The sequence below is a fragment of the Sinocyclocheilus grahami genome, unplaced genomic scaffold, assembly GCF_001515645.1.
Source record: "Sinocyclocheilus grahami isolate Dianchi unplaced genomic scaffold, SAMN03320097.WGS_v1.1 scaffold128.1, whole genome shotgun sequence".
NCBI classification, from domain to species: Eukaryota; Metazoa; Chordata; class Actinopteri; order Cypriniformes; family Cyprinidae; genus Sinocyclocheilus; species Sinocyclocheilus grahami.
Genome location: NW_015505307.1, coordinates 508275 through 523531, shown reverse-complemented (window position 1 = coordinate 523531; position 15257 = coordinate 508275). Strand labels below are relative to the sequence as shown.

At 34.8% G+C, this 15257-nt stretch overlaps 2 protein-coding genes across 4 annotated transcripts in view; both read left to right on the top strand.

Annotated features, from left to right (window-relative positions):
* Positions 1 to 5995, top strand: part of LOC107590488 (probable phospholipid-transporting ATPase IIA) — a 45312-nt gene extending 39317 nt beyond the window's left edge. Inside the window, exons 16-17 of the mRNA XM_016279241.1 lie at positions 270 to 473; positions 5811 to 5995. Coding sequence (XP_016134727.1) covers positions 270 to 473; positions 5811 to 5848 — 242 coding nt within the window. The 3' untranslated portion in view covers positions 5849 to 5995. The remainder of the gene's footprint in view (positions 1 to 269; positions 474 to 5810) is intronic.
* Positions 5996 to 12751: 6756 nt separating this feature from the next.
* LOC107590470 (nuclear factor of activated T-cells, cytoplasmic 2-like) overlaps positions 12752 to 15257 on the top strand; it is a 37914-nt gene continuing 35408 nt past the window's right edge. For 2 of the 3 annotated variants that reach the window (XM_016279220.1, XM_016279219.1), the window contains exon 1: positions 14282 to 14544. In XM_016279220.1, the coding sequence (XP_016134706.1) occupies positions 14421 to 14544 (124 nt within the window). In that variant the 5' untranslated portion in view covers positions 14282 to 14420. Of the gene's footprint in view, positions 12877 to 14281; positions 14545 to 15257 lie in introns of those variants that run through there. The other variant, XM_016279221.1, reaches the window with a different exon arrangement.

Below are 15257 nucleotides of genomic sequence, written 5' to 3'. Positions count from 1 at the left end.
TATATATATATATATATATACATAAAATAATACACTTTTCTATGTAAATAATTACATTTATAATAATATTTTTTTTTATAATAAAGTTTTTTTTTTCCCCCATGGACACCATAGGCCTACATTTGATCATTTCACACTTCATGCCATCACCAGAAGCCTTTTACTGAGCAAATATGTTTTATGGCATGCCAGCACACTGCTGCAGGTCTCTTCTTCATCTTCAGAGATGCTGGTGGTGATATCTGTGTGTTGGTGTGACGTCTCTTCAGGTAGCATCATCATGTACGGGGCTCTGCTGCTGTTCGAGTCGGAGTTTGTGCACATCGTGGCGATCTCGTTCACGTCTCTGATCCTGACGGAGCTGCTGATGGTGGCGCTGACCGTGCAGACGTGGCACTGGCTGATGATCGTAGCCGAACTCCTCAGTCTGGCCTGCTACATCGCATCCCTCGTCTTCCTACATGAGTTCATCGGTCAGTATGCATTATAGACACACGGCTCCCAAATTACATGGAGATTATTTATTTATTTTTATTAAAAGATTTTAGTAATGTTATATTTATAAGGTAAAGATTATATTAATTTATTTATTTTTATTAAAAGATTTTAGTAACGTTATGTTTATAACGTAAAGATTATATTAATTATTTTTTTATTAAAAGATTTTAGTAATGTTATATTTATAAGGTAAAGATTATATTAATTTATTTATTTTTATTAAAAGATTTTAGTAATGTTATATTTATAAGGTAAAGATTATATTAATTAAGTAATTTATATATTTATTTATTTTTAATAAAAGATTTTAGTAATGTTACATTTATAAGGTAAAGATTATATTAATTAATTTATTTATTTATTTATTTTTATTAAGATTTTAGTAATGGTATATTTATAAGGTAAAGATTATATTAATTTATTTATTTATTTAATTTTATTTTTTTATTAAAAGATTTTAGTAATGTTACATTTATAAGGTAAAGATTATATTAATTAATTAATTTATATTAAAAGGTTTTAGTAATGTTATATTTATAAGGTAAAAATTATATTAATTCATTAAATGTTTTTTTATTAAAAGATTTTAGTAATGTTATATTTATAAGGTAAAGATTATATTAATTTATTTATTTATTTAATTTAATTTTTTTATTAAAAGATTTTAGTAATGTTACATTTATAAGGTAAAGATTATATTAATTAATTAATTTATATTAAAAGGTTTTAGTAATGTTATATTTATAAGGTAAAAATTATATTAATTCATTAAATGTTTTTTTATTAAAAGATTTTAGTAATGTTATATTTATAAGGTAAAGATTATATTAATTAATTTATTTATTTTTATTAAAAGATTTTAGTAATGTTATATTTATAAGGTAAAGATTATAATAATTAATTTATTTATTTATTTATTTTTATTAAGATTTTAGTAATGGTATATTTATAAGGTAAAGATTATATTAATTTATTTATTTATTTAATTTTATTTTTTTATTAAAAGATTTTAGTAATGTTACATTTATAAGGTAAAGATTATATTAATTAATTAATTTATATTAAAAGGTTTTAGTAATGTTATATTTATAAGGTAAAAATTATATTAATTCATTAAATGTTTTTTTATTAAAAGATTTTAGTAATGTTATATTTATAAGGTAAAGATTGTTAATTCATTAATTTATTGTTTAAGGCAAGACACTACAGGCAAAAACTTTTTTTCATGCATTGGTTAGTTTTGGGCTGTTTGGCTTTTCATAACATGTTTTTTCAGACTAGTGGAAAGAAAACATGCAAAATAGACTTGTGTGTTTATTTTATTGCTTTTTATCTATTTATTTTAATTACGATACATATCATCAAGATTTTTTAAATCTTGTTCATGTCCTTGTTCTTGTCATTTTAGTGGTATTATATATTTCATCTATGCTTTCTGCTCAAGGTTTTGCTACTGTTTATATCCTATTATTGTCATTAAATCCTGTTGTTATTGAACGATCTTCGGACATGTGCAGGTAAAGAATGTGGCCACATTCCACAGAACCATTGGTGTTTTCCTCAGAGAGAGTTCAGTGTGAATCTCTAAAATGTGCCGGTCTTGCTGAGTCAGCATTCCAGCGCGGCTGTTTCTGTGTTTGTAGCTGAGAGCGGCCCACAGCGCTGCAGAGGGAAATACCACAATCCTGCTCTCATTTCCTGCTGCGCTGATGCTACTCTGCCAAGGTCTCTGTGTTTATCTGAGCGCTTCTCCATTTCAAGAGTTGCACACTTTCTTACGCGGAAGAGCAATCGAGGATTCACATATTTCTGTTATTTTCGTTTTAATTCAGCAGTTTTTATAATAGAGCAGCTTCTCTACTAACAAGTATCATCGCTGTTTTTGTTTGCACATGTAGCTTTACAGCCGAACAAACTGAGGTGATACTCAAACACGCACTGTGTGTCAAAATCATTCATGCATTCCTGAAGAGACAACCTTGTGGCTTAGTTTTAATATTGATATTCAAAATAATGTAATAATATTTGGTTATTTAAATTGTTTTAGTTTAGTTTAATTTGTAGTATTTAGTGTAAAATGATCTTCTCGATTGTTTTTAGCACTTTTTTTATAAAATAATGAATATAAAAATGTGAAATTTTGTTTTTAAAATGAAATATAATAGTATGCAAAATAATATTATCATTAGTTATTTGAATTGTTTCACTTTTTTTTTTTTTTTTTTTTTTTTTTGTTTACATGGAGAGGGCGGGGTTTATGACCTGTACTGCAGCCAGCCACCAGGGGGCGATCAAAGATCCCGCAGCTTCACTTTTCAGGACGTGTGAGGCACACCCGGTGGAGATAATGGTGTCCATCTCGGGCTCACGTTCACAGCGCACAAACAAGTCTTCTTTCAGTAGTGTTGATGAGGCATGTGTGGCACCTGACTACATTAAACACAGACTGGTCACCAGCCGCCTCGCACTGTGACGCAGCTTTCCAGCAGTCGCACAACACATTTCAGCATTTGATCTGAGTCTCTGCTTCTACTGACCTGACAGTGGTCTGAGAGCATTTCGCAAACACTGTCTTGGTGTCATTTCTGTGAATAATGGTTTAAAAAAGTGCCAAAGGCTTATTCAGGAGGGATTTTAAATTTCGTGAGCAAGAATAGAACCAAAGCCTTTTACATGAGCATGTGGTTCAAACATGAAACAGACCAGACTTTTGGATCTAGAGGGGGTCGACAGAATGATCAGTGTCGCAAATGCCACAAAATCAACGTTGATTATAATCAGAAATGTTTCTTGAGCAGCAAATCAGCATATTAGAATATATTAGAAGACTGTAATGATGCTGAAAATTCAGCTTTGATCATCGCAGGAATAAATTACATTTTAAAATATATTAAAATAGAAAACAGTTATTTGAAATTGTAATAATATTTCACTATATTACTGTATTTGAGATCAAATAAATGCAGCCTTGGTGAGCAGAAGAGACTTTTCAAAAACATTTAAAAATCTTACCAACCTAATAATTAGTGTATAAATGTTAAAAAGACAAAAATGTTTTTAGTAAATGTCACTTGAAATTCTATTAAGTATAATTAAATGTATTAATTAGAGTTACTAATTACTGCCATGTGCATAACTTTATACTCAGACAAGCCTAGAACTGCTGGAACGTCAGGTTTGATTCACCCTGATGCTAAAATAGCCCTTAGTCTGATTTTTTCATTTCTGGTCAGTCTGGTTAGCTTGTGTGTTATGAGGCTGCCGCGAGCGCCGTTTGCTCTGAATCATGTAATTTCTCTAGCATTTAACTTTCAGTGAATCACTCTCCCTGAGGAAGACTAAACACACTGCTTAGCTTTGGGAATCGTCCATGAGACAACAGGGAAGTTTTTCCATGAGATTTAATAATCTATTGCTATTATGCGTCTCAGTTTTGTTGTGCGTTTGTATTCTCATGTGAAAAGGAAAAAAGGTAACACTTTATTTTAAGGTGTCCTTGTTACACATGTTACATGTACTTACTATTATAATAACAATTAAGTATGCATAATTACATGCAAATAACCCTAATCCTAACCCTAACCATATAGTAAGTACATGTAGTTAATTAATATTGCTCAGTACTTATATTTATAATTACACTGTAACAAGGACACCTTAAAATAAAGTGCAACTGGAAAAAAATGCACAAAGGGCAAAAGGGAAATTGGAGTTTAATTTATTTTATGGTGTTTTTGGTTCCTCTTTATTTCTTTCCAAAACTACTGAATTTGCTGATTCATGTGACTTGATCAGGTTACAAACGGAACGTATCTGTTGTACAACCAAAAATAATAAAAAACACTAATATTGCTAACACTTCATAATAAGGCCCCTTTAGTTAATCATAGTTAATACATTAACAGACAATAACCGACAATTATTATGAAGTAGTAGTAATTGTCAATGTTACGGATTAGCTATTTGTTAGCAATACTTAAAGGGGTCATATGATGCTTTTTTAAAGATCATTATTTGGTGTAACAGAATATGTTGACATGCTTTAATGTTCAAAAAACACATTATTTTTCAAATACTGTACATTATTGTAGGTCCTCTATGCCCCGCCTCTCTCAAACGCTTTGTGGGGGCGTGTTTAAACGAGGTGTTTTAGGAGGGCGTGGACCAGTCTTAACTTTTATAAAGAATATCTATTTGGGTTTGAGACTTTAGTCTTTGCAACTTTAGAGATCTTATTTATTCACAAACAGCTTGTAACACTCCAAAAAGAAAAAAAAACTTGAAATCGCATCATATGACCCCTTTAATGCTAAGTATCTGTTCATGTTAAATTTTATATATATATATATATATAATAAACATTAACATTATCAAAGATTAAATACTGTTAATTCAACATTTACTAATACTTACTATATTTATTACAATTTATTATAATTTATTTTAATATATTATTAAAATTAAGAAATGTATATAAATATAAAAGATGTATACATATATGTATATGTATGTGTATATATATACACTATATAAAATAACATTTACTAATACTTATATTTTACATTTTTATTATAATTATTTTAAAAAAAATTTAAACAACTGTTCATTGTTTGTTCATGTCAGCTCAGGTACATTAAATGATATTCAATACATAATTTAATTTTAATAATATATAAATTAAATATAATAAGTATGAGTAAATGTTGAAATTAACATTAACTAAGATTAACAAATGCAGAAGAAATATTTTTAATTGTTACTTCATGTTATCTGATGAACTTAACTCATGTTAACAAATGGAAGCTTATTGTAAAGTGTCACTGGATTATTATTATTATTATTATTATTATTATTATATGTGTGATTGATGGAAAGGATGTGCAGCTTGTTCTCGTGCTAGCTTGAGTGTGTGATTGGACACTGAATTTACTAAGTTAACTGGAAGCAACCTCTGGTATTTGAATAGCACGGATGATACGGTGCCATAAAAAACGATGCTATTTTCACATCCCCCGTCTGTGTGCTTGTCCACTCATGTGGTGACCTCTGACGATAGACCTGCTCCCCCATCTGACCACTATGAGCCGTACGCACACCTACACTTACAGACTACTCTCAATCACTGGTTTACAGGGCCAAACCCCATGATGCATCAGTCCGCACTGAACCTTGTAATCTTCTCCTCGAGGTGTCCTTAAAAGCCGACGTTTGTCTCTGTAAATGATCCCAAATGTGACGTGCACTTAACATTGATCACTATGTTGGTGTCTGTGTTTTTTGTAACTGTGCCATATCGTCTCTTTCACCTTCAGACACTTTATTCTGTCGAACTGACCGACTCTCGTCGTAATCGACTTCTCTTGCATGATCACAGTTTGTACCGATTGTGATGTGGACCTAGACTTAGAGCGAATGCCATCATCTTCACCTGACTACTTTTTTAGTTTTTTTTATGTTTATATGAAAGTATTATTTTATTTTTTTTGGTAATGTAATCTGCTGAATTGTAAATAACAAAAAATGTCTCTTATTTATTAATTTTCTTATTTGTGTTGGACTTTGCACTCTAATACTTGCAGAACAAAAAAGGGACGAATGTGTCTCAGGATAAGAGGTGTTTCAAATAAAAATCTTTTCTTAACCAATGCTCTGCTTGTTTCTTAATACAGTACAATTTCTGCCCTTATTTCATGTAATATAATATTATAAACTTTTATAACGTTATAGATGTATTACTGTCACTTTTAATTATATTAACTTGTCCTTACGGAATAAAATTATATATATATTTTTTTATTGATCTCAAAGTTTGAAAAGTAGTGTGTGTGTGTGTGTATGTATATATATATATAAGTGTTCATTTCAATTATTTGTATTTTATGACACTATCTGGTTTGGAATACTAGCATTCTTACTATTACTACATACAATTTTTTTAATAATAGAATGTTAAACAGTACAACATTATAAAATGTTTCAAACATTATTTATACACAATGTACTTAAAGCATATATACTGTAATAGTAAGAGTAGTATGCTATTCCAAACACATCCATTGTGTTTTAAACAAATTTATCATGTTTCACCAGAAGGGGGAGTCTCAAAAATGACATTCATCACTGCAGAGCTGACAAAAATTATAAATGCATTACTGTAATCAAACAGATTTTTTTCTCACTGAAAAATTGAAGACAAGCCTCCAATAAAAGTTTCAACCTTCTCTGTGCTTTTGGCCCACATTTAAATCTTAATTTTAGTGCTTTTCATTCTCCATCCATAAAGTGGTGCTGATGAAATGAGCTCTTTAGGTGAAGCGTATCATTACTCGTCTCTCATGTGGTACATTGTGTGGTGTGCCAGACGTTACAGTGCACACGTGATGCCCAGCTCAGCCAGATTGTCTTTATCCGACACGGGTAGCCTGTGTGTCCATGCCAGATCAGACCCAGAGGAAGAGCTGCTATGAGACTGAGGAAGAAGACGAGCATGTAAGCAAAGACATGTGCAGATAATGGGACCATAAATATGAGAGTGAAATTGTGTTGGAGGGACTAAGTTGTACTTCATTTAAAAATAAATAAAAATGTAAAAAAGTATTATTTTTCATATATATATATATATATATATATATATGTTTCATTCAAATATAAATTAATGTCAGGATTGGACTGCCTTTGTTGTGTTTTGCTCCCCATGTGCTCCCCGTGACCCAGTTATTTGGTTGTTCCTGTTCCTATCCTCGTTGTCTCTTAATTAGTTATTCTGTTGACCTGTGTTCCTCCCAATTCCCTCGTTATCCTGTGTGTTTAAGCCCCAGTCTGTTCAGTCTGTGTTTGTCGGGTCTACATGTTGTGAACGTGTGTCATCTTTAATAAAAGACTGTGTTTGCTATTCTACGTCTCCATCGTTCCTTCCGGCAGCATTACGTGACAGAAGACCTGACCTACAAACTATTTAAATACGTGTCTCCACTCCGTTTGTTTTCCGTTTTCCATTCAGTGTTTTTTGTTTTGTGTTTCCTTCCCCATGGATTCCTTCGCTGTCAAGTTTACCTCCCTCGCCCGCAAGGACCTTTCCCTCTTGGAGTATGCTGTAGAGTTCAACCAGCTCGCCTTTTTAACTCCCTGTTCTGTATCGGGGCCAACTACTACCGCCCCGTCGACCTCCCAGACACCACCGGACTGTGCTGGAGGAAGGCTATCATCCAGTGTCTGGAGAGCGTCTACCCCCGATCCAAAGCACAGCCAGACCCAGAGCCCAGCCCATCATCACCCTGCTGCGCGGAGCTTAAGACCGAGCCCACCGCTGACGGAAAGGCATCACCAGAGAAAGCAACAGTGCTGAGGATCGCCCCAGAGCCCGAACCTGTGACGCAGACAAGGTGCGAGAGCCGGCTACAGAGATCGCCACGGGGGAGAGCGTCATGGACAGTGAGAGCGCGGTGTTACGGCCTACGCCTTGAGTGCATCTTCCTTCATGTGACGTCATGTCTCCCCTAATCTTTCTCTTTGAGTCTGATTGTTTAGGTCCGCCCCAGTGCACCTGCATCTCATGGAATGAGTGATTACTAGCTATATAAAGGACGCTGAAGTGGAGCATGGAAGGGAAGGAGATCCTCCAGCAAACAAGCTTTATTACCCCTTTTTCTTTTTGTTGACTGACTTTGGAGTTGCTCCGTGGTTTGGGGAAGTATATTATCCTTTGCTATTTATTCTATGTTAATTTGTGTTTCCCGTTTTTTTGTTTGGATACGTGTTTCCATTTGTTTTATGCTCCGTTTTGTTATTTAAATAAATATTTTTGCCTGGCATTTGGATTCACGTGTCCTCTTTATGCTGCATCCCCCTTTCTGGCTAAACTTAACAGGGGTTTGTAACAAAATGGGGGCACCGTGGCTGAGGGTGAGCTGTCTAAGGATCTGGGTAAAGGAAAATTAAAAAGAGACTTAATTGATTTGTATACCAACCTGCCCCGTTTACTTTGGCTCCTCCCTCCGTCGTCACCTCCCTGGACTCTGTCTGCCGGCTCCCTCCCAGGTGTCCGTCCTCCTCCCTCTGTTGGTTCTACGGCGTGAGGACGCACCTTCTGGGAGGGGGGTGAAATGTCAGGGTTGGACTGTCTTTGTGTTTTGCTTCCTGTGATCCAGTTTCTCCCTCTTGTGCCCTTATTTGGTCGTTCCTGTTCCTGTCCACTTTGTCTCTTAATTAGTAATTCTGTTCACCTGTGTTCCTCCCAATTCCAATTATTTTATTATTAAAGCAATATTTTTATTATTTTAATTGGCTCACATTTGGGGCAAATGCTACCATGATGTGGCAAGTTAAATAATATTGTTTTTTTTTCTAATTACGTTAATAAAACTGATTTGTTTTTCTTCAATAGCCGTCTTGAATTATTATATATTTTTTTATTATGCATTAAAGACAAGGAAATGTTTGTTAATGGAGGTTGCTGATGGGTTAACAGTGTGAGAATAGTATTTTACAGTAGCTTAGACTCTTGGCCCATAAGACACAGATCCAGACTTGCCCTGCTGTATTCCATTGTGTACATCAACAGAGGATTTAGATGATGATAAATCAATTAAAGACAGACACGTTATCACACTTTTTAGGTAGCTTCTTGCAAAACAAATAAATGATAATTACTATATGAAATAGTATGAACACGCTTGTACATTGTTACAAAAAAATATTGCAAATAAATGCTGTTCTTTTTTCTTTTAATTCATCAAAGAATCCTGGGAAAAAGTCACCAAAATATTATGCAGTAAATTGGTTTTCAACATTGATAATAATCAGAAATGGGAAAATTTCTGATTCTAAAAAATCAGAATGATTCCTGAAGGATCATGTGACACTGAAGCCTGGAGTAATGATGCTGAAAATTCAGCTTTACCATCACAGAATTTTTTTTTACAATATTTTAAAATAGAAGTTATTTTAATCATTTTAGTGGTTGTAAATAAGTTTGTTTATATATATATATATAATTTATATTAAACATTTATTTTATTTTATTAAAATAAAATGTTTTGTTGTAAGATATTGCAGTTGAAATATTTGATAGTGTTGTTCTGTCACATTGTTGAAGGGGTCATCACTCATGTTTGACAGATATCAGTGTCTCGTTAATTTCACTCACCACTGGTCAGTTAGGCTACCCTGGAGACAAATCCCGACCTGACAGCTCGACTGTTGTTTGTTCATCCGGAATAAGAGATGGAAACAGATTTAAGTTTTGCTGCTCCAACTGGAAACTCCAGAAAATCTATAGGCCTACTGATTCCACTGGTGTGAGAGGATGATTCTCCAAGTGTCAGTGCTCAAAAAAATCAATTAAAATAAATAATAATAGTAATAAGGCTTTTCACACTCCGCCTAACCCCGGATAGAGAAATGTTTTGTACTTGCAATTTAGAAGCTGAGTCAGCACTGCTTTTTACCCCGAAGTTACAGGAAACCCTGCTATGGAGCTTTTTTTTATTTTTTTATATATATACATTCATCCTAAACATGCAATTAGCCTACCAGGGAAGATTTTTATTATTTATTTTTAGGAAATGTTCTTCTTTAACAGATTTCTGATCTTGATGATTAGCGAATAATTAACCAGTGCACTAACTAAATAAATAAATGAACTGTCAACTGAATTTGGAATCGCATAAAAGCATTGCAGAAATACTCTTGTCCACCTTATTTTTCAATGCGGATGTAAGCTCTTTAGCCACTGTACACCAAATAACGAAGTGCTGTAAACAGTGAAACTGTTTGCACTACAAACCAATGTGTTCATAATTAAAACAATATGGCGAGAAACACCAGTTTGCAATATCCAGCAGGAAAACGAGCTGTTTTGTACAGCTAAAAATAGCTGGAAGTGGATGAGACCGGAAGCCGGAAAAATAAGGTGGATAGCGAAGAATTCATCAATGATCTTTATTCCAATAAATAAAACTGAACATACTAATAATCAAAGATATTGCAGAAATAGTAAGGATAGTATGCTATTCTCAGTGACCCTGTATGAGGTAATGGGGCAAAATGGGAAAAATGACAGGTTAGCAGAGAAAGATTTGGAAGCGATCGAGCACATGGCCTGCAGATTTTCCCATTTCCGAAACATGCCAAAAAGTTCTCCATGGGACGTGATATAAAGTGCCATTTCCATATGAAAGCTTTGGCTTAAATACAAATGTTGCTATTGGAAAAGTCAAATGTGCTGTTGTTACCCAGACGGCACAGCGCCGCTTAACGGTGATGGAAACTGTGCTGCGAACCTGGAAAAAGTGTCTCTTTAGCAAAAAGATGGAACTGCAAATCCTATCGCCTGGAAGGATGCGTTGTGACGTATTCACATTTTGGGTTGCATAAGAGTGCTGTAACAGTGAAGGAATGTACATCTGCTAGACGTCGCTGTCTCGCAAACTCGTTCCAAGCGGCATTAGTCTTCCTTTACACCTCCAATACTCAATTTAAAGTATCTGGTGCTCACAGTTTCCTATGCACATCACCTCACTGATGCAACCGATGAACGCTTTAGGGGAAAATCTCTCGTGGGTTGTTTTCATACAAGTTTATGCGAGATCTATAGATCTAAAAATGATGGAATTCAATTAAGAAGTGATGCACATTGACTTGATAATGAAGGCCTGTGTCTAGACGTTTTCCAGAGGTCGGTGTAGGATACAGTCAGTGAGAGCAGCACTTCATTCATTCGAATGTTTAAACAAGTCAGTGTATCATATCGCAGAATTTTCCGGGATAAACTTTACAACGGCGTTTAGCCAAGCAGGCTCACTCGACAGCCCCGTGCAGTTTATTTTGGCATCCATCGCAATCCCAGAATGCAGCAGGTTTTTTTTCATCTGGGCACTGGGAGAAGCTGTTAATGTGATTTTTACTGCTTCGGTTTACCGAGTTGCATGTATTTGATGTAACCTGGTACTTTTTATCATTTCGACTTTCATTTAGCCGTAATCCGTGTGATTTGATGTAAGAGGGAAACGGAGTTGCTGGTTCCTAAACACACTGATATGGTTGAGGGAAGTAGATCTGATTATAGCGGATAATAAACCCTGATAAGCGTATATTGATAAATGAACCTTATTTTATGCATTTAAAAATGAAAACATTGAAAAACTTTGGCTTTTCAGAAACATTTCACTGCTGTCCGAGTTAAGCATGTCAAATAAACTTTGAAACCATTGGATGAATTTCAAGAGTAGCCCAATATTTGGGATTAGAAGGGAAAAACTTCATAAACAAACCATGCCACATTTTCCATGGTACATTTTCGGAGTATTAACTTATTTAACCATAATTCTTGTCCTCTCTGCTATATATATATATATATATATATATATATATATATATATTAAACCACATTTAAATATATATCTTAAAACTCTCTATTTATTATTTAAAAAATAATAAGATATTTCTCTGATCCATTTATAACCAACTACTCCCAAAGTTAATATTTTGTGAATTGAATTCATTTTAGAATTTAATAAAGAATGTATAATGTGTAAAAACAATGAATGAGTTGTTCTTTTGAAGTTTTTCCTGTGAAAGGTGAGTTTGTACTATCTTTAATTCCAATACCTTTTGCTATCTTGTTAGGCTAATGCAATGCCATTCACACAGTTTAAGTGTCCATACACTTTCTGTGCCATTTGACTGTATTTGAGTCCAACGAGAATGAATGTGCAGTATAGTAAAGCTGTAGCCTTGGTTACTTAATGAGCCCTGTCCGCTCACAACCCCGCTGTGTCTTCCTCGTCTCTTTCATGCATATGCTTAAACATCGCTCCTGTTTTCGTTTCTCTTCCCCTCAACGCTAATTTTTTCAAGCCCACAATGAAGTTCTTGTGCGCCACTGTCTGAGAGAAGCCGCAGAAATGCCTTGGCGCAGGGGCTGGAGACGTCATGGATTCCTGAGTGCGCGCTCTGCAGGAAAGCCCTGAGTCTCGGAGATGGAGCCGCTCCAGGTTTCCATGGCAGAGCGCACAAACAGGAGGAAACACTGAGGGAATCCCGTTATTTTACAGCATTGGCCCATTATAAACACCCAGAGCTGAAGAAGGAAGCCGCTCTTGATACTCAAGTCAATCCTCAGAGCATGCAAAGGAGCTCATACCACTCAGAGCTCTACTACTATTGCACAGCACTCTTTTTGTTTTTTAAGCACTTATAACGGAGTATTTGCTTTTTCGTTCTCAGCTTTCTCCATCCAGATTTGTTTTTTTTTCTGCTATGAACTGTACAGAAAGGCTATTTCTGGACTGTTGAATTCATTTTTTGTGTGTATTTTCCAAATGTTTAGAGAGTCTTGGAGACTGATGCACTTCCACAGCATGAGGTCGATGGATCAAGGTATGGATGGCGCGTGCTGAAGTGTTGTGAATTACTGGTAATCAAGAATTTGATTTTTAACGTTTTCTTATAGCAGAACTGTTAATGCTAAGTGCAATGTAAATGAAATTAACTTAAGTAATGTAACAGACAATGAAAGATGTAAAGTATATTACAGTATGTACAGTAAAGGGCAATTGCATCATGAGGAAGCTCAATGACATCAGTACGTGCAATATTGTGGGTTTCTGTTCGATTTAGAATTATGATTCATTCAGACTATTCTCATGCGTTGAACAGACTGTTTAGTTTTCAAAACTTGTGCATATTTGATATGAAGTTGCTTTGGTTTCTCAGACACATGGAAAATTGTGTCTCTTTTTGATTTGTATTTGTGCATGTGTGGAGGATAGTTTATTCAGAGAGAGGAGATGCACTTGGGTTTAAATAGCATGTCTGAAGTTTCATTGTGATGCACAAAACACACAGCTTTTACAGTTGTAATGATTTAATAATTGTTTAATAATAATAATAAATGGCCAGCTGAATTTGGATTGGCATACCAGCATACTACTACATGCAGATGTGGCAGAAATGGTAAGGATTTCCTATAGTTCATCATGAATCAACACCAGTATTGAATATCATGTTACATAAAATTCAGACTCCTTGGCTATTCATAGATCATGCTGCAATGGAAAGTTCAGGTAATGTTTAATAACCCTAGATACTGCCACCATGTAAATAATCGCATCGTGTCATTTCAGTCTATAAAAGTCTGGATTTGTCTGGAATAACTGTTGGTCTAAAATTGCGGGTTATTTTCCACCTTTGTTCCAAACAATTCTCAGATCAGAGTAGGATCGGGACGTCTGATGGGGTGGAAAGTGGTTTAATATTTTAAGGAATCATGTAAAATAGTAGATAGATAGAGAGATAGACAGACAGACAGACAGACAGACAGGGCATTAGACAGACAGATAGATAGATAGACTGCTTCGTTCTGTCTATCTCTCTCTCTATCTAGTGTGTATGTCGTTTGTTTGATGGTCGTGTGGTATTGTGTAGAGATGAACACTCGGGGGCAGCAGCTCTTACGGGGTGAGGCGCTGATGTTGAGCTCAGATCAAGGACTAGTTGCTTTTGTTGTCGCAGTTATAACTAGTAGCTGTCAACAGGAGGCGCGTGTCATCCATTTGATCACGTCCTTCTGACTGACAGAATGTTTTATGCTACTTGTAGTAAGACAAACACTCAGACAAACTTTACTCAAAGTGCCACTCTATTTACATTGCGCTAGAGCGACGCGACGCAGGAGACGTTGCGTCCATTCCCGACCATTTCCTTTGGTAGCAGGCTAATGGACGAGTTCTGACTGTGTCGCTGATAGTGTAAATGGGGGTGTGAGTGAAGTTTAAAGCGGAAGTTGAAGTTGCACTCGCGCGCGTCTGTCGCTCGATCTTATTGATGCGTTTGGCCGCTCGGACCCCCGCGTGTAAAGCAGCCGGCTTCGCCTCGACGCGTTTATGAAGTTGCTGTGGTGTAAATAAATCCGACCGAGACAGATGAGCTCTTTTTACGGCGATAAGGCTGCGATAGGACTGGCTGAGGAGCTCAGTCAGGTGCACTGTCAGGATGAGCTGGAGTTTGACTATCTCTTTGAGTATGGAACCACAACCGACCTTCAAGGTTTGTTTCACTAAACTTCTGCATAAAACGTGTGCTGAAGAATATAATTACCAGCATAATAATGTCTAGCTGTTTAAACTATTGCAAAGAAGACACAAACATGAAATACAGCATGTATGCATGAATATAGCCTATTGGCTATATGATTTAATTTAATGTATATTAAATATAATACCTCAGTAAAAATTATACGTGGACAGAAACGCAGGGAGGATTTAAAAAAAATATTGTATTAGGCTATATTAAGGATATAGATCTATTAATAGTAGAATGTAATGTCATATATTTTTATTTTTATTATACAATATTCTAGTTGCTGTTAAGTAATCATTTATTTATGTTTATTTGTTTCACTTACATTTTATATAAATGTATACAAATTTAGAAATCAGTGATATTTGAATTGGCACTTTTTACTACTACTATTTTAAAAATTAATTTAGTTTATTAATTTACCATCACATCAGACATTTTAGATAAGAACTGCATTTTTCCCCAAACGGTCAGAGTGTGATCATTTCATTCACAATTTTGATGTTGTGCATGATGGTAATGACATTTGAACTTGAACTAACACAGCGTCACACATTATATCAAAACCGGACATTTGACAGAATGCACATTTTTCTGTATTCACAGAATGACCTACTGGCATATCTCAAAATGTGTGAAATACTACAGAGCACATTATGTAGAATACTGTATCCCATAAT